Genomic DNA, 22,668 nt, shown 5'->3' with positions numbered 1-22,668 from the left:
GGGAGACGGCTGGAGATGCTCTTACTACAACTTTATTCTAAATCAATAACATTTAGTATAGATCGGATAGTACATTATAAAAGAATCTGAAAAAGAGAAAGGACGTACGAGGTGTAGAGTAGTGACGAAGATAACAGACAAACAATTGGTGGTTATCTGTTTCGGCTGGTAAACTAAAACGAAAAGGCCCATAACTTTATGCCTCGTTGACTCCTTGTCAAGTGTGATACACTGATGCTAATTGTTGCTGTGTCGTGGTTACTGTACGAGATGATTAGTAAAAGGCGGCAAAATAAATAAATAAAATAAAGACAGCTTAGCAGCCGTATCCCCACATGACCGTCCACTATCACTCCCACTACAGCACTTTCATATTAAAATCCCTACCCCTCGCGCTTATAATATACTGTAGTAATATCATCCATCTCACCATAACTCCATGCAATCTATAAAAGGAGATGCTGGCTAATGGTAACCTCCATTCTACTATCCCACTCATCCTCTTCCTCCTGCAGCTCACTCCTGATAGGCAGTGGTTAGCGGTTGCCGCCATTTCTCGGAGCTCAAATTCAGAAAGCTAGTACGTGCAGCTATGGAGCCCATCCCTCTCCTGACGCCATACAAGATGGGCCAGCTCGACCTCTCCCATAGGTAACTGTCTAGCCACTTGTGTTAATTCAGGCTTATTTTGATCGAAAAGATATTCATAGGATTGGAATCATGTGGATCACTAAGAATTCAGTTGCACTTTTTTTGGAGATAATTTTCCATCCACTTAAATATCTCGCTAGAATTTATTTGATTTTCCTGGGATATCAAACAATATCTCGTAAAATATTCTGAAAATTTACAATCATGTAGAATTGAAGGGGACATGCCACTCTAACCCTATATGTTTCTATTCCTATGTTCCTGCGAATCAAAAGGCTCTCAATTCTGGCTGACACCTAAGTAAGATGGCGATCATGCATGAATGCAGGGTCGTGCTAGCCCCGCTCACCCGCCAGCGTTCCTACGGGAACATTCCACAGCCGCACGCAGCTGTATACTACGCGCAGCGGGCAACGCCCGGCGGCTTCCTGATCACGGAGGCCACAGGCGTCTCCGACACGGCCCAGGGGTACCACAACACCCCGGGGATCTGGACGCCGGAGCACGTCGAGGCGTGGAAGCCCATCGTCGCCGCCGTCCACGCCAAGGGCGCTGTGATCTTCTGCCAGATTTGGCACTCGGGCCGCGTGTCCAGCTACGAGCTCCAGCCCGGTGGGAAGGCGCCGGTGTCCAGCACGGAGAAGGGAGTGGGACCGCAGATGAGCTTCGATGGGAGGCTCGAGCAGTTTTCGCCACCGAGGAAACTCACGGTAGAGGAGATTCCCGTGATCGTGGATGACTTCAGGAAGGCCGCCAGGAACGCCATCGACGCGGGTAGGTACCTAGCTATGTTCCAGGGCAGAGTTTTAGGAAAAAAAAATGTTCCATCAAACGTCTCATTTTGAACAACTTAATTAACTAAATGGTTTTGCTAGAAATCAGCCGCCTGATTTTTATTAAGTCTAAGTCGATTTTTTAGCCATCTGATTTGTCTCGTGATCTGTGCTGATATGGGAACTGCAAGTGGATTTGGTATTTCTTAGTTGCGCACGAGTTGCAACTCATATTTTCTCAATTACACACAAGTTGCAACTAATAATTTTTTAGTTGTATATAGGTTGCAATTGATATTTTGTCAGTTGCGCATGAGTTGCAACTGATATTTTCCTAGTTGCGCATATATTGGAACTTGTATTTTTTTCCGGTTGTGCATGGGCTGCAATTGGTATTTTCTCACTTGCGTATTAATTGCAACTGATATTTTCTCAGTTGCATGTAAGTTGTAACTAATATTTTTCAGTTGTGCATAAGTTGTAACTAATATTTTATGCGTGCATATTTTCTCAGTTAGTATGGGTTGCAACTTGTATTTTCTTAGTTACATATGCAAATTGAATAGCTAAAAAATCAACTTATACTTAATAAAAATCAGTCGACTGATATCTAGGCACTCCCTTAACTAATTTATTCAGTTAAAAATAGTAAAATTGTTGAGTAGAAACTGTGCAGCATTAGAATTTTCATAAAAAATAGTTCCAGAATATACAATTAGTTTCCTAACCTGTATGTGTCATTGTGTATATATACAACCTAACAAGGATCAAAGCCTGGCCTCAGAGACTATGTCCTTACCTAAGAGGTCATGTATTCTCAAATCATGTGCTGGTCGCGCATCGATGTAAAGTCTGCTTACTGTGATGTCAATCGTGTGACAGGTTTCGACGGCGTGGAGATTCACGGCGCCTTTGGGTACATCATCGATCAGTTCCTTAAGGACAACCCCAATGACCGCACCGACGAGTATGGCGGCAGCCTCGAGAATCGATGCCGCTTCGCTCTTGAGGTGGTTGAGGCAATCGCGAAGGAGATCGGCGGCCACCGAGTCGGCATCAGATTCTCCCCCTTTGCCGACTACATGGAATGCCACGACTCCGACCCTCACTCCCTCGCGCTCTATATCTCCACCAAGCTCAACGACCACCACATCCTCTACCTTCACATGATCGAGCCGAGGATGGCCGTCGTGGAGGGACGACGTGTGGTGCCGAAGCGGCTACTGCCGTATAGGGAGGTGTTCAAGGGTGCCTTCATCGCCAACGGTGGGTACGATGGTGCGGAGGGGAACAAGGTGGTCGCCGAGGGGTATGCCGACCTAGTGTCCTTCGGGCGGCTGTTCCTGGCAAACCCAGACCTGCCAAAGAGGTTTGAGGTCGGGGCAGAGCTAAACAACTATGACAGGATGACCTTCTACACCCCGGACCCTATCGTCGGCTACACCGACTACCCGTTCCTCGAATAGTAATCAATCTAGCTTCGTTCGACAAATTGTGTGTCAATAATTAAATGTACGTGCAGGTGTCCGTGTTGTATTTCATCCAAAAATAACCAATGTATGATTGTTGCTTCGCATATAATCAAGACCCACGTCAGCCTTGTTGTGATGTGCGCTCTCACCAAATGCACCAGTTTTTCTATTATTTTTATTTTTACTGATTACATGCTACGGCTGACCAAAAATTATATAGAAACTTTTATCATGGAGCTATCCAGTTTGTTAGCTTTGCAGTACAAGAGATAGAGCATTAGAACATGATCAGAATGCTATTGTGAGTTTAGACCAATAGAGAGATCAAGATGACCCGTCAGGCCAGAGATATGTTTCGTTAAACTTGGTGCAAGGATTGGGATCAAGAAGCCAGAAGACATGTTATCTAGTCACGTCAGTGCCATCATCACGGCTCTGATTCAGCTCTTCGGTACAATACACACATTTAAACAGAGCAAGGGCACACAACATTTCCATTGATTCATTCCGATCTGCCACTTCATCCGCACAACAGTGCCGAGCCTTCCTCTCTCCTGGTGTTCTTCACCTCTTTCAATTCCTCACTACCCCACAGGGAACCAACATGAAAGCAACGTGTTTGCGGCAGCACATGGAAGAACCAACAGGAAGGGTGAACTTTTTTTTTATCACATGGTGTATTTGTAATGTTTAGATAACAACGAACAACCAAGATTGACATGTTCCGCGAGTAGAGTACTTTTTTAAGGGAATTCCTATATGCCGACCAGGTCGGTGCCTGCACCGCGCCGCATGTGCCCCCGCGCGCGGTGTGGGCCGGCCCGGTTAGGCGATTTTTACTGTTTTTTCTTCTTTTTCTTTTCCTTTCCTTTTCTGTTTTCTGTTTTTTTTTCTTTTTTCTTTTTTCTTTTTTCTGTTTTCTTTTTCAGTGTTTCTTTTTTGTTCTCTCTTTTTTTTCTGTTTACAAATATTTTTCGATAATTATCAAATTTGAAAAATGTTCAAGTATGATAAAATTTGAACAAATTTTTAATCGTGAACGAATTTTGAAATTTGAACAACTTTTAAATTTTGAACGATTTTTAAATTTGAACGAATTTCAAAATTTGAACAAAATTTTCATCTTGAACGAATTTCCAAATTTTGGAAGAATTTTGAAATTTGAAAAAATTTAAAATTTCGAACGACTTTTAAAATTTGAACGAATTTCGAAATTTGAACAAATTTTTAATTCTGAACAATTTTTGAACTATGGACGATTTCCAAATTTTGAACGAATTTAAAATCGAACGCAAAAGGAAAACAGAAATGAAAAAAAAAACATTACTGGGCCGGCCCACAGGCTGGGGAGGGTGTGCGGTGGGTGCACCGCACCGCACCGACCAGGTCGGTGTATATCACCCCCCCCCCCCCCTTTTTTTAAGGCGGGAGTGTATGCGCATGAATCATGATGCCAAGATTGGATATGGACCTTTCGGCCTGATATGGGCTAAGAAGTGGGCTAATCAGATAACAACAGTTGAATGGGCTTTCTTTATCAAAGAAACAAACTATAGTGTGCATGATCTATAGGCCCGGTTCACAAGCACTTCGTTCAGTTCACTCGTTTTCCTTTTTGTCGCATAATATGTAGGAAAACAACTAAGCTATAGAGGCTAAGAGCATCTCCAGTTGTACCTCCATACAGCCTACGATAATATCATCGAGTCGGGCATATGGGGGTGTCCACATAAATGCCCGCTTATGGGGTGACTCTACCCCCCCTCCCCCACACACACACACATAATGACATGGGTACCACCATAGCCGCCACCGAAGATTGTTCTAGGTGTACGGTTTTCAACAGAGTGCTCTTCATCAACTATGTCATACACTCATACTCTTGCTCCAGTGAGTGCAACAGCCAGAAAGGTGCTGAATCCCTTTTCGTATTCAGTCCCACATTTCACTCAAGTGCTTTTGTATTCAACAACAAAAGATCACCTCCTTTGTTTTTCAGCCCAAGCGACCACACTGCTTTTTTCCTTTATGCTACACCAATCACATTACTACACACTTGTTTTCCGCTGAACACGATTTGTTGAAACATTGATTAAAAAACTACACTTTGAAAAAAATATGGCACGGTTCCACTCCGAAGAAAGTATGAAAGTTTTAGATGTCGGAGCGAGGAAGGTTAAGCCCTTTTGAGGTGCCACTTAAGAAGCATCATCATCCACGAAAAATCTTATGGATAAAACTTATGGCTTGAGTCCTTTCTCGATAACGCGATTTGCACCAGTGGTACCGTATTTTTTCCTCATATATTTTAAAAGCCTGACCAATACATGAAAGATCATCTTACAACTATTGAGGCACGAAACATCCTGTATAATTCTGGAAAATTTAGAGGGATAAAAAATAAACACCATATTTGATGTGTATATAGCAAGTAAAGACATGAAAAACACCAAAAATTATAGCTTTAAGCACCAAAATAAATTAATAGTTAAATTGCCATCCTAAATGTTAGCATCCATTGGCATATTAAAACGCTTTCATTTGCACTTATTTAGGCATTCCTCGATTTGGAAGCACATGGTTAGCGGCTCACGTACTGATTCTGCCATTTGCGGTTGCGGGGTACCGCAACGGGTTTTCTGAAAAATTTAGAGGGATAAGAAATAAGCGTCATATTTGATGCTGTATAGCAAGTAAAGACAAGAAAAATCACCAAAGATATGGATTTAAGCACGGAAATAAATTAATTGTTAAAAAAACATTCTGTATGATTGTGTCCATTAGCATATCGTTTGTACTGATTTAGTCATCTCTCTCGTGTACTGATTCTGTCGGATCATCACCATACAGGTACCACGCTCCCCTCACCATCGGCTCGTGCGACGACGTGCGTGTCGCGGTCGCGGCCACCGCTGGCTCAGCCAAACCAACCCACCACGACGCGGACCCCACAGCCGGGTGGGCCCCACCGCACCTTCCCTTCCACTTCCAGCGTCCACGCGGTCTCCGCCCCCACCCCCCAGCGAACAGAATAAAAACCCATCGGCCGCCGCACGCCCACCGGCATTCCCTCCCTCTAGCCAGCGCAGACACACCAAACTCCCGCCCACCCGTACAATTCCTCCACCTCCAATTGGCAGGATGGGCAGCCTCGCTGCCGGCGGCGGGGTGGGCGCCAGGAGGCCGAGGTTCCTGTGCCTGCACGGGTTCCGGACCAGCGGCGAGATCATGCGGAAGCAGGTGGTGGGGAAGTGGCCCGACGAGGTCACCGCGCGCCTCGACCTCGTCTTCCCCGACGCGCCCTTCCCCGCCGAGGGCAAGTCCGACGTCGAAGGCATCTTCGACCCGCCCTACTACGAGTGGTTCCAGTTCGACAAGGTCGGCGCCTTCTCCCATCCCTCGCACCACCGCATTGCTCCCATGGCTCCCTGATCTATGAATCTGTCCTCTAAACTAATTCAATTTGGTGGGCTTCGTAGCGCCTTTTTGTTATTTTATCCGCACCTCTTGTTTTCTTCTCCCCAGGCTGTCGAACGTGCATATACCACGAATTTGGGGGAGCATGACACTAGTTTTCCCGTCATATTCATGGATTTTTCTGTTCCGACAGGGCTTCACGGAGTACAGGAATCTAGACAAATGCTTCGACTACATCGAGGAGCTCATGATCAAACAAGGGCCCTTCGATGGGCTCATGGGTTTCTCCCAGGTAATAGGACTGGGAACAGTTAGTTTTTTTAAACGGAAAGGGAACAGTTAGTTATTCCGTAGACATATGCTCAGTTTGTAAGTTAACGATTGCAAATTGCTATGTTGATATCAGGGTTCGGTTCTATCTGCTGCGCTTGTCGGGCTCCAAAAACAGGTAAGCTCCAGCTCGACACAGCTGAGCGGTGTTAGTTTATTGCTATGCGGATTCATAATCATGCAGCTTCTTTAGAGCATCTCCAGTCGCGTCCCCCAAAGCGGAGCATCTCCAGTCGCGTCCCCCAAAGCGTCCCCCAAAGGGATTTGGGGGACGCCGGCCAAAAAAGCGTCCCAGTCGCATGCTCCAAAGGCCGCTTCGCTCCGGACGTCCCTCAAATCTTGTCCGGCGTCCCTAGCCCATCCCCTGTGTATAGAGTCTCCATCGGGGACGCCGGACACGGTTTTTACACTTGCTTTTTGTTTGGAGGTCGCGTTTGGGGGACGTGGCTAGGAAAAGGACCTTCTCCAAACGAAAATTTCGTCCGGACGTCCCCAAACGAAAATTCGGCGCTATTGCCGGACGTCGTTTGGGGGACGCGACTGGAGATGCTCTTAGCTCATTGCTTTCTGTTTGTTGGCAGGGGCTGGCCCTGACTAGAGTTCCCAAGATCAAGTTCCTCGTGATCATAAGCGGCGCCCGATTCCGCTCGCAGACTGTGGCCGAGAAGCCCTACGCCAACAAGATCAAAATCCCCTCACTGCACTTCCTCGGTACTGCAATCTTTCATGCGCAGAATTAATAGACCATTGCAATTGCTATATACTGGTAGATTCGTTGGCTAGTTTGCTTTCTTGGTTTGCTCCAAATCGGTTCCTGCGTATGCCTGTCTCCTTTTATTCCACCGGTACACGTCTGCTTGATGTATAGCCCTCTTCTAATGTTGATGTTGTTTAGGCAATGTACTTAAAGTGCTCGCACCAACCGCGTGCTTCTTTTGTGTCGTACTTTCATAAAGCTCCCAGAAGCTCCATGCATTCTAATAACAATAATTAGCACATCATATACTCTACTCAGCTTACAATATCAAAATCCCCTGGCTGCACATCCTCGGTACTTTAATCTTTCCTGCACAGAATTAATAGATCACTGCAATTGCTATATACTGGTAGAGTGGTAGATTTGTGGGCTAGTTTAGTTATTCGGTTTGCTCCAAAGGGGATTCCTGCCTATGTCTGTCTCCTTTTATTCCACCCGCACACGTCTGCTTCATGTATAGCCCTCTTCTAATGTCTATGTTGTTTACGCAATGTGCTTAAAGTGCTCACACCTACTGCGTGCTTCTTTTGTGCCGTACTTTCGTAAAGCTCCCAGAAGCTCCATGTGCATTCTAATAACAAAAATTAGCAGATGAATGGATGGAAAATTTTCATAGGAATAATCTAATGAAAGGTTCCAGAAGCTTGATATATTCTTTTGGTGATAAATAGCAGATTAATAGTCATATACTCCGTATTACGGATGAAACTTTGACACATCCTTTGATGGTATCATTTCTGAGACTACCGCCTTTATCATCATTTTTGTTAACTACTTCAGTCGATGGTGTAGTTCTTGTGATCATTCCAGGACAATTTAAAAAAAAATTGTAACTGAAGTTCAAATATTTATTTTCAAACATTTGAATCCTTTGTTGGTCCACATAGTGGTTACCAAACAACCATTAAACTTGGGTTTATCTGATGTGCAGGTGACAATGACTTCCTTAAAAACGATGGTGAAAAGCTCATACAGTCGTTTGTGGATCCCTTCATCATACGGCACCCAAAGGGACACACGGTCCCAAGGCTTGTTGGTAAGCTCATGTTTTCATTGACCAAGCTCCTCTGAACTCTATAAAGTTAACAAAGTGAATATTGATCCACTACTGTACTAAATTTGGTAACAAAAAATTAAGAAGGAATCTGTAGGTAAACTGTAAACATGAGCTGTGTGTGATTGGAGGCAACAAGATCGAAAACTTTAGCTGGAAACAAACTTCTGTTTCGCTCTGTTCGTCTAATTCTGGATGTCCGGGAAACATATTTTTGAATGAAAGAACTTTTAAAGATCGCATAGACATTAAGCAAGCCATTAGTTACTTAGTCCTTTCTTTTTACTCAATTTATGAATGACACGGCCAAAGTAAAACTATGCTTGTTGTCATGCAGATGAGAAAAGTCTGGAAGTTATGTCATGTTTCCTTGACAAGATGGAAAAGGAGATATCTGGACATTCATCCACAAAGGCCGAAGCACCCGCTGATGTTGACGAAAAAGAAATCTGCATCTGATAGGACCTAGGAAATTATTGTCTGAATTCCTATCAAATTCATAATATAGGCAAAGCATGCTGATGCAGTTGTAACTCGTCCTCAATAGGAAGCAATGCGCAGCGGCATGTCACACCCTTGGTTGTCAAGATTAAAGTTGAAAATTGTTCGTAAGATTATTGTTGGAGTTTCCGTTGAAGTTACCGCTGGCGAAAATCACTATTTAATGAAAAGATTACTGTTGGAAATAAGGCGACGTGTAACATAGTATTATTGTCCAAAGTTACTGGAGAGAAAGGCAATAGTATTTTTCCCGGATAAAAGTAGCATCGGACGGTAGAGATTTTGTAGAAGTTACTTAAGAAGAAGGAAGTGCTATTTTTTTCTAGATCAAAGAGGCAGCGGAAAGTAGAGAATTTTTATTTTTTAAAGCTAAGCATTTCTGGGGGATAAATTGAATATTATTTTCCCCAAATTATGAATATTTTTCTCCAAAATTTGTTCGAAATTACTCTAGAAGAAGGCAATACTATTTTTTCTAGCTAAAAGAGCTGGTGGACGGAGGAGTATTTTATTTTCCGAAACTCAGTATTTCTCCCGAGTAATTGGGGCGAGGAAGTTGAGTATTATCCATGTGAAAAATTGAATATTTTTTCTGGTCAAAAGGGCGAGAGAATTGTTTATTCATGCTGGGGGAACATCGCCTTTGTCGCCGGCCTTCTTCGGCGAGGGCTTCATCCCCCATCCGAGCCAGCAACAATTCGCGTCGCTTGAGATCGGCGAGAGCGAGCCGGCATAAGGGGACGACGATGTCTTATCGCCGACGACCACCACACATGCGGCCCCCGTGCACGGACCCATCATTGACCTGAACCACTCATTCGACTCGTCTTCTCCGGCGCTGCTTAGGGCACATGTGTTCTACGGCGACTAAACCGGCACAAGCGGGAGCAGCATTGGACGAAGCTTGTTCGGCGGACGGCGGACGGCACGACGAGGGACTGGGTCCGAACGGCTAGAAGGTGGTCGAGGAAATGCCCGTCGGTCAGTAAACCTCTAAGGAGGTATAATTTCACCCCCAAACTTGCATTTTTTTTTGCATTGTATTGGTTCATATTGCCGGTAGGTGCTAGATTTAGGATGAAAGATTGTTTCTTTTGCGTTGTATTGGTTCATATGGCCGGCCGGTGCTACATTTAGGATGAAAGTGTGATTCTTTTGAGTTGTATGCGAATGGTCGGCCATGTTTCATATGGCCGGTATATGAAACATTGCTTGTTCTTTGTAGACCGAGACCGCTGGCATCTTGAACCCCATTCTTAATACTAGGAGGTGGACGATACCCAAGGGGATGGGGAGGAGAGGGCGCTGAGGACTCGGAGATGGAGGTCATCCACGTGGAGACCGGCGCCACGGTGCCGTCGAAAAAGAAGGGGACTCGAGGCCCTCGCTAGAGCACACTAGAGGACATGTGCCTCGCCGACGCTTGGAAGGCCGTCAACATGGATCCGCTCACCAGCTCGCAACAAATATGGGGAACTTATTGGTCAAGGATATTCCGTCAATTCAATGACCGCAAGATCTTCGGCGAGTACAGGAATGTGGTGATGAACCGTAACGAGAATGCAATGCCACATAGGTGGGGCGTTATACAACCCTTGGTGAACAAGTTTCATTGCTTTCTTGTGATAGTTCAAAGGAGGAAAGAGAGTGGCCACACAATGGAGATGCATGTAAGTGTTCATCACATCTTATGTACATGTATTGAATTGGTTGTTTACATTGTCTAATGTTGTGTTTCTTTTTTAGTTAAAAGATGCTCTATTCATGTACAAGAAGTGGAGCAAAGGCGAGGACTTCTCCCTCATGCATTTCTTCACCAAGTTTGAGAGTTGTCCCAAATGGGCAAAGACCCGTTTCACCCTCAACGACGATGCAGTCATTGATGTTGATGGGCTACCGACGCCACTCTTGTCTGCCTCGGTTGGCCACCCAATCAGCCACAAGAAAGCCCAATTTGAAAGGAATGTGGCCGCATCGGCGGCGGCCATTGGAGCATCGATCGACGTGCTCATCGCCGAGGTGGTCTCAAGCTCCAAGAAAGAATGATGAGCGGAATGAGAAGACGGATCAAAGGCGGTCCACTTTGTTGGACAAGGCCGCATCCAAGATCAAGTGTGAGGAGGCTAAGGTGGAAGCCGACAAAGTTGCCGCCCAAGCCACCCTCATCGTTCCCATAACCAGACCGCCCTAGCTAAGGTGAACAAGATGAAGGAGGATGCCAAGATCCTAACGGCCGACACCTCCTTCATGGATGATGATGCCAAGGCGTGGATCATGAAGGAGATGTTGGACGAGCAGGCAGCAGAGCCAACGATTCCAGTGGCAGAGCAGCCATCAGCCACCACTACCGCACCATCCTCGGCTATGATCGACGACTCGCCGACCTCCTCCATTTGATCCCCTCTCTATTTGGTACCCGATTTGTAATATGTGGCGTATACCTCGTGGCCTTTTTTTAGCCGGCGTGGCCACCGAATTTGAACTTCTGGTTGCCTTGTGGCCAAATTTGAACTATGATTTCAAGTTTCCCATTCATTTAAAAGGTTTTTGGGGGTGTTTAATCATTGTGGGGTCAGTTTGAGGGGTGCCGGTGGAAGGAGCAAGGCCCCAACCCGCGGCAGCGTTGCCGGCGCTCCCCCAAACGACAAAGCGACGCTGCTGCCGAGTGCAATTTTGGAGGCACTAGTGAAGATGCTCTACTATTGCTTTTTTTGCCATGTCTTCCTACTTCCGAAGTTTTTGGAAGTGTTCCACTCGAATCCAATATTTCTGCTTCAGCGTTACCGCAGCGAGGCAGAATCCTCCCAACTCCTCCTTGCCTCTGATTCCCTCCCGTCCACGCTCCAGTTCAGGACACACACAGCCAGTCGCCAGTCGGGCCCACAGCCGAAAGGCGTGTGTCACAACTCACAAGCGTCACCATACACGTACGACGCTCGCCTCGTGCGAGGACGTGCGTGCCGCTGGCACCGCTCGCCCAGCCAACCCGACGCGGACCCCACACCACGGGTGGGCCCCACTGCAGCTTCCCTTCCAGCGTCCACGCGGTCTACGGTCCCAGCGAACACAATAAAAACCCAATCGGGCGCCCGCACGGCCACCGGCATTCTCCCTCCAGCCACCGCACACAGACCAGACACAATCACACACCCTCCCGCCTGCCCGAATAATTCCTCCTCCCTCCACCGTCCACCTCGCAGGATGGGCAGCCTCGGCGGCGCCGGCGGCGGGGTCGGCGCCAGGCGGCCGAGGTTCCTGTGCCTGCACGGGTTCCGGACCAGCGGCGAGATCATGCGGAAGCAGGTGGTGGGGAAGTGGCCCGCCGAGGTCACCGCGCGCCTCGACCTCGTCTTCCCCGACGCGCCCTTCCCCGCTGAGGGCAAGTCCGACGTCGACGGCATCTTCGACCCGCCCTACTACGAGTGGTTCCAGTTCGACAAGGTCCGCGCCTCCCCTCCCTCCCTCCTTTCTCTCGCCTCGCAATCGCACCACCACATTGCTCTCATTAATTGCCTGATCTACGAATTTTCCTCTATAAAAAAAGGAATTCGGTGGAGTCCGTTGGACCGTAGCACGTTTTTGGTTTTTTATCCTCACCTCCTGTTTTCTTCTCCCCAGGATGTCAAACGTGCGTATTTGACTATTGGTTATTTTCTCCGTCATATATATTCATGTATTTTCCTCTTCCAACAGGGCTTCACGGAGTACAGGAATTTGGACAAATGCTTCGACTTCATCGAGGAGCTGATGATCAAAGAAGGTCCATTCGATGGACTCATGGGTTTCTCACAGGTATAAAAACTGGTAACAGTTCTCTATTCTGTAAACTCATACTACGGCGACTAAACTGTCAATTAACGATTGCAAATTGTCATGGTAACATTCAGGGTTCGATTCTGTCTGCTGCGCTCGTGGGGCTCCAGCAACAAGTAAGCCGATCGATGCTGCTGCTAAACTTACAGCATAAACTCCAGCTATACTGTCTGCGTCTAGCCGTCTACGTTGATACAGCTACATCTTTCTTCAGCTCATTCCTTTTGTTCTGCTGGCAGGGACTGGCCCTGACTAGAGTTCCCAAGATCAAGTACCTCATAATCATAGGCGGCGCGCGGTTCCGCGGCGCACATACAATTGCCGAGAAGCCGTACGCCAACAAGATCAAAATCCCATCGCTGCACTTCCTTGGTAACTTCAATCTCTTCTGCGCTCGATAGACCCTTGCAATCGCTATGCTGGTTGCTTGTTGCCTTGTTGGTTAGTGTATCATTTTCAGCTCCCTCCCAACTCCCAAGTGGTTCTTGCGTATGCCTGTCTGCTTTTTTTTTTTTTATTCCCACTGCCGGCACGCCTACCTCATGTGCACTCATGTTCTAGTGTTTGTGTCGTTTAGGCAATGTGCCTGATTCCTCACACCAACTGCATGCTTCTTTTGTGTCATGCTTTTCATAAAAGATCCTAGAAGCTACATCTATCCTAATGGCAGTAATTAGCAGATAATTGATGGAAATTTACATACAAACCATCTACTGATGAAAAGGTTTCAAAAGCTAAATTGCAGATTAATATAGTGCTAATTTACCGATGAAACTTTGACATATCCTTTTGATGGAATCATTTATGGGATTACTCCCCTTTATCATCATTTTCATTATGTACTTGAGTCGATGGTCTGGTGATTTTATCATTACAAGTCAAATATTGTTTCGGAATATATTAAGCTTTTGTTGGTCCACTGAGTGGTTAGCATACAGTAGCAGACAACCGTTAACCGCCCATTTATTTGATGTGCAGGTGACAATGACTTCCTTAAAGACGGTGGTGAAAAGCTCATAGAGTCATTTGTGGATCCCTTCATAATACGGCACCCAAAGGGCCACACGGTTCCAAGGCTTGTTGGTAAGCTCATACTTTCGTTTACCAAGCTCCTCTAAAGTGTATAAAGTTAAGGCAGTGAGTATTGATCCACTTGTACTAAATTTGGAAACAAAAAATAAAGAAGGAATCTGTAGGTAAACTGTAAGCATTAGCTGTCACTGATAGGAGGCAACAGGATCGAAAACTTTAGCTGGAAACAAACTTCAGTGTAGCTCTGTTAGCCTAATTCAGGATGTATTGATCCACTTGTACTAAATTTGGTAACAAAAAATAAAGAAGGAATCTGTCGGTAAACTGTAAGCATTAGCTGTCACTGATAGGAGGCAACAGGATCGAAAACTTTAGCTGGAAAAAAACTTCAGTGTAGCTCTGTTAGCCTAATTCAGGATGTCCTTACACGCTAAACATATTTCTGAATGGGAGTACTTCCACAGGTGTCATAGACATTGAGCAAGCTATTTAGTTTCTAGTCCTTTCTTTTCGCTCAAGTTATGAATGCCAACCCGCCATAGTAAAACTATATATGCTTGTTGTCATGCAGATGAGAAAAGTCTAGAGGTGATGGCCCGTTTCCTTGACAAGATGGAAAAGGAGATATCTGAACATTCATCCACTGAGGCCCAAGAACCCGCTGATGTTGACGAAAAAGAAATGTGCATCTGATAGGACCTGGAAAATTAGTATCTGAATACCTACCAAATTCATAATATAGGCAAGCATGCTGATACAGATGTAACCTCATCCTCATGTGGTGGCGCAAGTGTGTGGCTATTCAGTGATCATACCTAAATGCAGATAGCTTTTGTGTACGGTAGCTCCTTTTTTTTTTTTTACTTCGAGTCCTACATAATTTCTCTGTAGGAGTTTTATTAGATTAGAAGCGATCTTTGAAGGGGTTATCAATATTCGCTGAACTGTTCAGCGAATTACCCATGAATCTGGCCGCATGGTCCTGGCTTTAGGATGTTTATATGGCAATATTGTCTGAATTGAAAAAAATATTTATTGAACATGTACTACACATAACACATAGCTGAAATTAGCTCATAAACGGACTATATACGCAGTCAGGTTTTGTTGGTCAAATTATCCCATGTACGCACTACGAATCTTCCTGTAGATGGGAATCACTTTCAATGATGCTGAATTTCAGTCATCCGGCAGACACTGAAATAATGTGACCTTTTGGTTCATAATACATTTCAGTTGTATACATAAAATATTTTACAAGTTGCGACAAAGTCCCTTTTAAGTCTTCCAAACATAAGCCAACACACAAATTTAACAAAGCAATTACCAGATTCATAAACAAGTCACAGCACAAGCAGAACTGTACCAAGCCACCATATGAATGAGGAGGGACGCAGAGAGACAGCAGCGATCCGAACTTGAGAGAGATGGCCGCGGCAGCTCAACTACATCATCCCATCACCTTCAGTTCGACGAGCAACGCTCGCCACCTACCCACCTCCGCCCCGTCGCTCTCGCGCCGTCGCCCTCGACAGCCGCGTAGCTGCCAGGCCCGGCGGCTTCTAGCGCTCAGCGGCGAGGAGGGGGACGACGTCGGGGCGACGAGGCAGCGGCCGGCGCTGCCGCGGTTCCTGTGCCTGCACGGGTTCCGCACCAGCGGGAAGATCATGCGGAGGCAGGTGGAGGACAGGTGGCCCGCCGAGGTCACCTCCCGCCTGGACCTCGCCTTCGCCGACGCGCCCTTCCCCGCCGCCGGCGAGTCCCCGGTGCGCGGCGTCTTCGACCCGCCCTACTACGAGTGGTGCCAGTTCGTCGGCGAGGTGAGCGTGAGCCCAGCTTCCCCTTCCATCACAGTTCCTCGCCGCCGCTTCGACTGTATAAGTATGCAGTTGACCCTCCAATCTGGCAATATCTCCTTACGCTCCGGGTCGATCTCGGGACAGGATTTCCTCAGGTGCAGCAACTTCAGCGATTTCTTGGCCAACATCGAGGAGCTTATGGTCAGAGAAGGGCCGTTCGACGGATTGTTCGGTTTCTCTCAGGTCAGGTGGTAAACGCATACTCGTACTAGGGATCAGCTTCGTTACTCCATAAACTGACGAACTACTTCGATGCTTGTTGACAAACATCCAGGGCGCTCTCCTCTCAGCAGCCCTTGTTGGGCTCCAGGAACAAGTGAGTGAGCACATTTGTCGTTGATTTGCGCTATTGGATCTCCTGGTTCCATAATCCATGTCACCATTTCAAGCTGAAGCATGTCACCATTTTGCTCTTCGGACAGGGGCTCACCTTGAGCAGAGTTCCTATGGTGAAGTACGTCATAGTTATATCCGGTGGGAAGATCCAGTCGCCGGCATTGGCCGCGAGGGCGTACCACACCAAGATCAAGTGCCCTTCGCTTCACTTCATTGGTAATGTCGACGCTCTTTTCCTCCTAATGACTATCAGTAGAAATGAGTAATTGCAGCAGCTTACTTGTGCGTAGGAGACAATGACTTTACGAAAACCCACGGCGAGGAGCTGGCAGACTCATTCGTGGATCCACTTGTTCTACGTCACCCGGCCGGCCACACCGTTCCCAGACTTGGTAAATGCCCTTGACACGTTTAGCTTACCTAGCCTTTCAGAGTTTCAGTCAATTAGAAGAAGGCATTTGAGTTCATGGCTGGAATCAGACTGTGTTCACATGTTTAAAGTGATGTGTACTTGATATCTGTAGACGAGAAGGGTCTCCAAGGGATGCTCAACTACCTTGACAAGGTCGAAGGGGAGGTGTTGGCGCGGCATACTTCAATTGGTGTCGATAACAACTCCACTTCATAATTCTATATGAGATGTGAACATCATGGTAGGGCGATGTATTATAGGCTGTTGCAGTTTTCCGGCGATAGTGCTAGAGATTTCTATGCTCTAGAACACTATCAGAGGTTAACTACAAAAGGAAACACGAATCCGATTTCATTTGTATTTTCTTGAGCATTTCTTTGGACTTTGGGATGGCGGGGAATGGGCTGATGGGTGCTTGATCCAGCTCCGATAAGCCTCCGGGAAAGCGCGGATTCATGATTGCCAAGCCCGAGTCAGTGAAGGATGCTGCCTCAGTTCTTGATGGTCAAAGGTTAGCGAAATCAAGTTTTTCTGATGTTGCATGTGGTGTTTGACACGTTTCAGGTGTTTATGTTGTTTGTTATGTATGCATAAGCCACATGTTGCAAAGATTCTAGTTGTATGCTTCAGGATGATTCTCATGGTGCAAATGTGTTTCCTTGTTGTTGTCTTCATTGTTCATAGATGTTGTGTACGGTGTTGTATTTTTGGGTATTGCGACAAACATGGTTGATTCACTATGCAATCAGAAATGTAACATCGCCACAGGTGTGACCCTTCCGATATCAAGAGGCAGGACACTGGATCGTGACCCATGATATCCAGCTTGTAGGAAGTCGGGGCATATAATTTACCAAGGGGGACTATGACTGCTTTATTTCGCCAGGTCTTGCAATCCACCTCGATGTACCACAAACTAGCCAAGAAACAAAGAAAAAGGTCCAGAAAAGGAAGGTATTTGGAAACCTCCCGATCCAAGTACAATCAATATCAACAAAGACACAAGCTTCTTTGATGATACCATGTCTGGAGGCACTAACATGGTCGCTTGCGGCCTGGCGCAAGCTCTCTGGCATGAACTTGTGGCGAACGCAGTGACTATGGAGGCGTTGGACATCTAAGAGGAAATTATACTGGCGACGAAGAGAGGCTGTAACCAAGTGATCATAGAAAGTGGCTCCCAATTGGTTGTAAACCTATGCAATCCGATGATGATAAACGCTCAAGTATGAGGTTTATTTGCCAATAAGTTAAGAAATTAGGGAGGTCAGTAGAGTTTTAACTAGTGTTAGCATTGTTCTTGCTGGGTGTGAAGCAAACATGGCTGCCCATCTATGATAGAATGATATGCATGTGGATTAACTATAACCTAGGTTTTATCGTTGATACTCTTCAGAGTGATTGTAATTATGTTAGTTAATTAATAAAGCTCTATGAATTTGAAAAAAGTACATGTGTGCATATCTTTGACCTCCCCATGATTAGATACATCTAAATCCTAAGTTTCGACCTGCCTCGCTCTAGGCTCGGCGTCACCTTCTTCGCCGCAAGTCCAGCGAGGTGGTGCAGAACATGGACATGGATGATGGAGATCAAGTAGAGTTTCTTGCATTGTTGGAGAAGGAAGAGGGGGTGGACCTCTCGGATAAGATCATATGTGGCATGGTACACTCTTGACTTGCCTCGCCAGCGGTCACCTGTGGGGGAGCAATTTCGGTTAATGAGTCATCCTCAAGTTTCTTTCTTTGTTTTTGCCAAGGAAGTTTAACTCACCAACAATCATATCCAGGGAAGAAGGCTTTTGCCATTAAGCCAGGAGAGACGGGAGAGATGGGAGGCGATGGCGGCCAAAAAAAACTATCTAGGGCTTCTGTGGCCTTGGGGCCTTAAAGGTGTGGTGGACCACGTCCTCTCGCCGAAGTTTTCATTTTTTAAAGAAATTTAAAGTGTATTTTTCAGGATAATGAGGAGGTGGCTACATGCTAAAGTTATAATTAGTTCCTCCCCGCTTTTTCCTCGCTCTGATGGTGCGTCTAGCATTGGTAGAGGGCACGTGGAGTCATGTGCCCAGCGGATCTTCTGAGATATGATCAGTTTTCGTGTTCTATGTATTGTCAGTTTTTTTTCGATTTACTGTTGTCATTATTGCGATGGTTACATGTCTAGTGCGCTGGTCCTTTGGGTCTTAGTACGACGATTTAAAAAAAGCACTGTCCCTAAACTCTCCCTTTAATTTTTTTACCACTTTCTTTTTTGAAATGAAAAAAAACTCTGAAGAACCTTGACGTCTGCTCGTGTTTGTTTCAATATTTTCAAAATGTTAGCCCAAGACCAAGAGAATGTATTACTGGCCGCTGGCCAGACATCAATTAAGTTTGAGTATTTCAGGACGAATGGAAAGTATACTGTTTTATATCTGTGCTGCAATAAGGATATATCGTTGGAAGGAAAAACTCATTTCTGTGCCGTAAACTGCTACTGCTGTGTACTGTATTACGCCGCAGCAGACCAGACGAGATGGCGGCGATGCTCCTCCGAGCCGCCCGCGCCTCGCGGTCCCTCGCTCTCCCCCGCTACGTCGGCGCAAGCCCTAGCCCACTATCCTCCTCCTCCTCTTCCGCCGCGTCTACGGCGGAGACGCCGTTCCCTGCCGCCGCTACCCCGGGCATCGCGGCTGACGTCGACGAAGCGGTCATAGTCGGAGGCGAGGGGGACGACCTGAGGAGCCGCGTCTTCCGGCTGCGGCTGGCGAAGCGCAGCGCGACGGAGGCGCTCGGGAAGTGGGCCGGCGAGGGCCGCGCCGCCCCCGCGCCGGAGCTCCGCCGCATCGCCCGCGATCTCAGCCGCGCCCGCCGCTTCAAGCACGCGCTCGAGGTTCGCGCACTCCCAGATCCCTTCTCTCTGCTGATTCCTCTGTATCTGCCCAGTTATAGAAGAGTTCATAGAACGATTTGGTACAGGTGTAAGTTCGTGTCTATGCGGCACTGTGATACGATCCGGTCCTAATTCGTTTGGAAATGGTCATGAAATGTTTGCCGATGTGGATTTATGTAGCAGAAATCGTAGCTAGCATGTTTACTGCCTTCTAGAATGCCTTATTGGTCTGTATCATACAGAGGATGGGGCTCTTAAACCTGAGTTGCGATGTGGGTTTAATTCTACCATTTTCACAGCAAGTGATACTTCCATAGCCTGGGCATATTTACTCTGTAAGTGTCAGTGCAAGCTATGGAACATTTTAATGGAATTTATGTGCTTTGCTGTTCTTCTCTTCAAGTTAAATTGATTGCAAAGGCTGTAGACATGCTCATGTAGTATTGAGTCACAGAGGAGCTGTAAGCTTCTAACCTGCAATTAGTAGCAGGAAGCTAGTTGTCGCCAATTAAACATTTTTAACATCTATCTGTGCCATTTTATAGCGGAATGATGCAGTCCATCATTCTGTCTTGTACCAAATGATTAGACATTTTAATATACTTATCTACAAAAGTGGGGAAGGTAGCTGCTCTTGATATGTTATATTATATATGAAAACAGTACCCTTCGGCCATGAAAAGAGCTAGGCATTGAACTTTCACCTGTTTGATGCTTAAAGCACATACGACACATTCTCTCTATCTCTTCTTGTTTATTCTGATACCTATGAAATGCTCAAAGCACATATTCATAAAGCCCGTTCTATCTGTTTCTTCATAGTGGTTACTTATGAAATGCTTACAAACACAATCAAACAGTTTGATAATGGCTACTATATTTATCCTTTAAGAAAAAAAGGAAGAAGCTGAGATCATTAGTTCTGAACTTTTGAATTTTGCAGGTCGCTGAGTGGATGAAGACACATAACGAGTCTGATTTATCTGAGAATGACTATGGAATGCGCATTGACTTGATTACCAGAGTTTTTGGCGCTAATGCAGCCGAAGATTTTTTTGAGAAGCTTCCACCTGGAGCCAAATCACTGGAAGCATATACCGCACTCCTGCATTCCTATGCTCGATCAAAGATGACAGACAAGGCTGAGAGGCTATTCCAGAGAATGAAGGATGCCAACCTCTCCATCGACGTCCTGGTTTACAATGAGATGATGACCTTGTATATCTCTGTTGGCGAGCTCGATAAGGTTCCAGCTGTCGCTGAAGGACTGAAGCGGGCAAATGTTTCCCCAGACCTTTTCACATACAACCTCCGTGTCAGCGCAGCAGCCGCATCCATGGATCTCGAGGTCTTCAAGGGAATTCTTGACGAGATGTCGAGAGATCCAAACTCCAACGAAGGATGGGCACTGTACCAAAACCTTGCCGGTATCTACGTCGATGCCACTCAGCTCGTCAGCTCTGGGCATTCGCTGGTGGAAGCTGAGGCGAAGATCAGCCAGAGGGAGTGGATAACGTACGATTTCCTCGTCATCTTGCACGCCGGTCTCGGCAACCTGGACAGGGTGAAGGACATATGGAAATCGATGCAGATGACCTCGCAGAGGATGACCAGCCGGAACTACGTCTGCGTGCTCTCGTCCTACCTGATGTGCGGGCAGCTGAAGGATGCCGCGGAGATCGTGGACGAGTGGCAGCGATCCAAAGCTCCGGAGTTTGACATCTCCGCCTGCAATAAGCTGTTTGATGCTTTTCTTGGTGCCGGTTTTACCGAGACGGCGGATAGCTTTAGAGAGCTGATGTTGCAGAAGAGTTGTATACTAACGAGCAGGGCAAGCGAGTCCTCCTGAGCCTGACGCTGTTTTATGGCGTGAACCAAAATAATAATGGACTCGAGATCAATTTGCGCGTAATTCAGTCGAGGCAGATGGGAATATTATTTCCAGGTGTATCATGACCAAGCGCTTGCTTCTGAAGCTAGAGTTGGTAAGGCTGGTGCCAACGCGGGCGGCAGCCGGGGCGGTACCGCCCGGGGCGGGGCGGGAGAGGGGCTGGAGGCGGGCGGGACGGGAGGGAGGGGCGCCGGCGGGGGCGCCCGGCGGTAGCGCCCGCTCCCGCCCGGCTGGCGCCCGCGTTGGCGGCGGGAGGGAGGCGGGAGAGGGGCGGGAGGCGGGGCGGCGCGATGGCGGGGTGGGGCGAGAGGGTGGCGGGCGGTAGGGCGGGCGAGAGCGGGCGAGAGCGGGCGAGAGTGGGGCGGGAGGCGGGCGCTATTCGGGCGAGAAGCGGGCGAGAGCGGGCGAGAGTGGGGCGGTAGTGGCTAACGGCTAGCTGACGTGCCGCGACGCGATTCGTCCACGTCAGCTAGCCGTTGCTGGTTAAAAAAACCCTATAAATACCCCCATATGTTTTCAGTCATTCCACACCTCCACTCTCCATTTCCACTCCACTCTACACCATGTCTTCATCCAGCAGCAGTTCGAGCGACGGAGTGGAGGGTGATTTCATCGCTGCATTCCAGGAGGAGTATGAGGAGGAGATGCAAGCCGAGGAGGTGGTGCCAAGACGTCGGCGCCGCCGGCAGCTCATCGAGCGTGATCGTCCGGGTGCCCACGAGCGGCTCTTCGAGGACTACTTCGCCGACGACCGCAACTATCCTCCGAGCTACTTTCGGCGAAGGTATCGGATGAGACGATCCCTCTTCCTCGACCATTGTGGCTAGATTGGGTGAATACTCTCCGTATTTCACCCAAAGAGATGATGCTCTCAACCGTGCTCGGTTTCTCTCCCTGCAAAAGTGTACTCGCGGCTTTGCGTCCGTTAGCTTATGGAGCCGCTGCAGATACAATAGATGAGTGGCTTAAGTTAGCTAGACAAACTTCATCGGATTGTCTAGATAGATTCTGTGAAGGCATCATTGATTGTTACGGGGAGACGTTTTGCCGTCGCCCAACTGTGGAGGAACTGCCCAGTGGCTCATGCTGGCCAATTCACAAGGGGAGACATCAAACACCCTACCATAATCTTAGAAGCCGTTGCGTCGTATGATCGTTGGATCTGGCATGCCTTTTTTGGAGTGGCCGGGTCCAACAACGACCTCAATGTTCTAGCAGTTCCGGGACGCTCCTACTCCAGGCGTACTCTTGGATTGATCATGCGTGCATGTGTCATTCTGCACAACATGATCATTGACGATGAGCGTGGACAAAATTTGGACAACATCTATGAGACAGTTGCTTCAAATGTCGGCCTCCGCAATACACCACCATGCACCACCAAGCCTAGCAGCCGGGATTCGGATGGACACCGAAATGAGGGAGTCACCGATGTATACACAGCTCCAGCATGATTTGATGGAGCATGTGTGGGCTAATTCCTAGATTATGTAATT

At 47.1% G+C, this 22,668-nt stretch overlaps 5 protein-coding genes across 5 annotated transcripts; all 5 read left to right on the top strand.

The window, feature by feature from the left end:
• Nucleotides 1-589: 589 nt before the first annotated feature.
• Nucleotides 590-2,890, top strand: LOC124669222 (putative 12-oxophytodienoate reductase 5). The gene is made up of 3 exons (XM_047205882.1): nt 590-651; nt 980-1,425; nt 2,307-2,890. The coding sequence occupies exons 1-3, from the start codon at nt 593-595 to the stop codon at nt 2,888-2,890; spliced, it is 1,089 nt and encodes a 362-aa protein (XP_047061838.1). The 5' UTR covers nt 590-592.
• A 3,147-nt stretch (nt 2,891-6,037) lies between these two features.
• On the top strand, nt 6,038-9,084 carry LOC124677413 (esterase AGAP003155-like). The gene is made up of 6 exons (XM_047213399.1): nt 6,038-6,274; nt 6,507-6,605; nt 6,720-6,761; nt 7,225-7,354; nt 8,332-8,436; nt 8,792-9,084. The coding sequence occupies exons 1-6, from the start codon at nt 6,038-6,040 to the stop codon at nt 8,911-8,913; spliced, it is 735 nt and encodes a 244-aa protein (XP_047069355.1). The 3' UTR covers nt 8,914-9,084.
• Nucleotides 9,085-12,141: 3,057 nt separating this feature from the next.
• On the top strand, nt 12,142-14,639 carry LOC124677150 (esterase AGAP003155-like). The gene is made up of 6 exons (XM_047213154.1): nt 12,142-12,396; nt 12,649-12,747; nt 12,843-12,884; nt 13,008-13,140; nt 13,747-13,851; nt 14,372-14,639. Exons 1-6 carry the CDS (start codon nt 12,157-12,159, stop codon nt 14,491-14,493), a joined length of 741 nt encoding a protein of 246 aa, XP_047069110.1. The 5' UTR covers nt 12,142-12,156; the 3' UTR covers nt 14,494-14,639.
• A 588-nt stretch (nt 14,640-15,227) lies between these two features.
• Nucleotides 15,228-17,073, top strand: LOC124671927 (esterase AGAP003155-like). The gene is made up of 6 exons (XM_047208244.1): nt 15,228-15,620; nt 15,744-15,842; nt 15,934-15,975; nt 16,082-16,211; nt 16,286-16,387; nt 16,520-17,073. The coding sequence occupies exons 1-6, from the start codon at nt 15,228-15,230 to the stop codon at nt 16,621-16,623; spliced, it is 870 nt and encodes a 289-aa protein (XP_047064200.1). The 3' UTR covers nt 16,624-17,073.
• Nucleotides 17,074-18,891: 1,818 nt separating this feature from the next.
• On the top strand, nt 18,892-21,193 carry LOC124675292 (pentatricopeptide repeat-containing protein At5g09450, mitochondrial-like). The gene is made up of 2 exons (XM_047211357.1): nt 18,892-19,281; nt 20,225-21,193. The coding sequence occupies exons 1-2, from the start codon at nt 18,925-18,927 to the stop codon at nt 21,128-21,130; spliced, it is 1,263 nt and encodes a 420-aa protein (XP_047067313.1). The 5' UTR covers nt 18,892-18,924; the 3' UTR covers nt 21,131-21,193.
• The last annotated feature ends 1,475 nt before the right edge of the window (nt 21,194-22,668 follow it).

Source organism: Lolium rigidum, chromosome 7, assembly GCF_022539505.1.
Source record: "Lolium rigidum isolate FL_2022 chromosome 7, APGP_CSIRO_Lrig_0.1, whole genome shotgun sequence".
NCBI lineage: Eukaryota > Viridiplantae > Streptophyta > Magnoliopsida > Poales > Poaceae > Lolium > Lolium rigidum.
The sequence above is the reverse complement of the archived record's forward strand: the minus strand, read 5'-3'. Positions and strand labels throughout refer to the sequence as shown.

Bases quoted from the DNA above. Each gene is read 5' to 3' on its own strand.
- LOC124677150 (XM_047213154.1), top strand. From the start codon at position 12,157: ATGGGCAGCCTCGGCGGCGCCGGCGGCGGGGTCGGCGCCAGGCGGCCG. The intron at 12,397-12,648 runs GTCCGCGCCTCC...CTCTTCCAACAG, and splicing joins AGTGGTTCCAGTTCGACAAG to GGCTTCACGGAGTACAGGAA. The intron at 12,748-12,842 runs GTATAAAAACTG...GGTAACATTCAG, and splicing joins GACTCATGGGTTTCTCACAG to GGTTCGATTCTGTCTGCTGC.
- LOC124675292 (XM_047211357.1), top strand. From the start codon at position 18,925: ATGGCGGCGATGCTCCTCCGAGCCGCCCGCGCCTCGCGGTCCCTCGCT. The intron at 19,282-20,224 runs GTTCGCGCACTC...TGAATTTTGCAG, and splicing joins GCTTCAAGCACGCGCTCGAG to GTCGCTGAGTGGATGAAGAC.
- LOC124669222 (XM_047205882.1), top strand. From the start codon at position 593: ATGGAGCCCATCCCTCTCCTGACGCCATACAAGATGGGCCAGCTCGAC. The intron at 652-979 runs GTAACTGTCTAG...GCATGAATGCAG, and splicing joins CAGCTCGACCTCTCCCATAG to GGTCGTGCTAGCCCCGCTCA. The intron at 1,426-2,306 runs GTAGGTACCTAG...ATCGTGTGACAG, and splicing joins CAGGAACGCCATCGACGCGG to GTTTCGACGGCGTGGAGATT.
- LOC124671927 (XM_047208244.1), top strand. From the start codon at position 15,228: ATGGCCGCGGCAGCTCAACTACATCATCCCATCACCTTCAGTTCGACG. The intron at 15,621-15,743 runs GTGAGCGTGAGC...ATCTCGGGACAG, and splicing joins GGTGCCAGTTCGTCGGCGAG to GATTTCCTCAGGTGCAGCAA. The intron at 16,388-16,519 runs GTAAATGCCCTT...TGATATCTGTAG, and splicing joins CCACACCGTTCCCAGACTTG to ACGAGAAGGGTCTCCAAGGG.
- LOC124677413 (XM_047213399.1), top strand. From the start codon at position 6,038: ATGGGCAGCCTCGCTGCCGGCGGCGGGGTGGGCGCCAGGAGGCCGAGG. The intron at 6,606-6,719 runs GTAATAGGACTG...TGTTGATATCAG, and splicing joins GGCTCATGGGTTTCTCCCAG to GGTTCGGTTCTATCTGCTGC. The intron at 7,355-8,331 runs GTACTGCAATCT...TCTGATGTGCAG, and splicing joins CCCCTCACTGCACTTCCTCG to GTGACAATGACTTCCTTAAA.